The sequence below is a fragment of the Pterocles gutturalis genome, unplaced genomic scaffold (genome assembly GCF_000699245.1).
Source record: "Pterocles gutturalis isolate BGI_N339 unplaced genomic scaffold, ASM69924v1 scaffold24684, whole genome shotgun sequence".
NCBI lineage: Eukaryota > Metazoa > Chordata > Aves > Pterocliformes > Pteroclidae > Pterocles > Pterocles gutturalis.
In genome coordinates, this window is record NW_010128884.1 from 3,262 (window position 1) to 4,750 (window position 1,489).

A 1,489-nucleotide genomic window follows, 5' to 3' on the forward strand; every position below is an offset into this window, starting at 1 on the left:
CGGGATGGGACAGGATGGGATAGGATGGGACAGGCAGCCTGCAGCCCTGCCTGTTGTCCCCACAGCATTGTGACCAGCTGGATCGAGACTAGGACGGTGCAGTCCGAGAAGGCCCATCTGATGATCCTGTTCGACAAGTACCTGCCGGTGTGCCTGGAGAAGCTCAAGTCTGGATTTAAGCGGATCACCCCGGTCCCCAAGGTGACAGTGATACAGACGGTGCTGTACCTGCTCGATTGCCTCCTGACGCCGCAGACCGTCCCGCCAGAATCGCCACGGGAGCTCTACGAGCTCTACTTTGTCTTCGCCTGCACCTGGGCCTTCGGCTCAGCCATGTTCCAGGACCAGGTCCGGCCGCCTGCCTGCGCACCAGAGCCCCCTGCCCGGCGTCATCCCTCGGCTGTGTCCCTGGGGACACGCTAACACTGCTGCTGGCTGGTTGATGAGTTTTTCTCTGCCTGGTTCCTCCCAGCTCGTGGATTACCGTGTGGAGTTCAGCAAGTGGTGGGTGAACGAGTTCAAAACCATCAAGTTTCCTGCTCAGGGGACGATTTTTGACTATTTCATTGATCCGGAGACAAAGAAATTCCTGCCCTGGACTGAAAAAGTGCCGTCATTTGAGCTCGATCCGGACATGCCTTTACAGGTATTGCCCAGCGCTCTGTGTGTGCTCGGTGTGTTCACAGCCCCAGGGGCTCCCCCAGCACCCAGAGTGGTGCAGGGACATGGAGGGGCTCTGGTGGCACCCGCAAACCCCGCGGCTTTCTGCAGCTCAGCTTCACCCTGCGAGAGCTGCGAGCTGCGGCTCTTTCTGTTTCAGCTTAACTTGTGGCTTCGTGGATTCCCATGAAGTGATTCTAACCATTGCCTGGATGGATGGACGCTCAGGCTTTATTTGCCTGGAACGCTGTCCTGAGGGAGGGGGTTTGTCCAAGATGTCGGGGGAGGGAGAGGTGCCAGGGCTGAATCTGGCGCGTGTGACAGCTGAGCCAAGACACCAGGACAGCTTCGGGAACAGTGCTGGGTTGCTCTGGTTTAATAACTCACTTTTCTGACAGCTCCTATTTGTGGTCAGAAAATCTTTAGAATAACCAAGTGCCTGAGACCTTTGCTTTAGAGAGGGACCAGGTTTGTATGGAGCGAGCATCCTCCTTTGGACCAGCCAGCATTGCCAGGCAGACCCGGCACGGCTCCGGCGCTGCTCCAGCGGACGATCCCGCCTCCACGCCCGGGGCTTGACGGTGCGATTTCCCCAGGCCTCCCTGGTGCACACGGCGGAGACCATCCGCCTGCGGTACTTCGTGGACATGCTGATGGAGAAGCAGAGGCCAGTGATGCTGGTGGGGAACGCGGGGACGGGGAAATCGGTCCTGATGCGGGACAAGCTGGAAACGCTCAGCACAGACCAGTACCTGGTGCAGTCCATGCCCTTCAACTTCTACACCACCTCCGCCATGCTGCAGGGTAAGCTTGGCCCCCACCCCACGCC

At 58.9% G+C, this 1,489-nt stretch overlaps 1 protein-coding gene across 1 annotated transcript in view; it reads left to right on the forward strand.

Moving 5' to 3' along the window:
- Nucleotides 1-1,464, forward strand: part of LOC104466388 (dynein heavy chain 17, axonemal-like) — a gene marked incomplete at both ends in the record, with an annotated part of 4,235 nt that extends 2,771 nt beyond the window's left edge. Inside the window, 3 exons of the mRNA XM_010079782.1 lie at nucleotides 66-348; nucleotides 473-646; nucleotides 1,257-1,464. Coding sequence (XP_010078084.1) covers nucleotides 66-348; nucleotides 473-646; nucleotides 1,257-1,464 — 665 coding nt within the window. The remainder of the gene's footprint in view (nucleotides 1-65; nucleotides 349-472; nucleotides 647-1,256) is intronic.
- Between the last annotated feature and the right edge of the window lie 25 nt (nucleotides 1,465-1,489).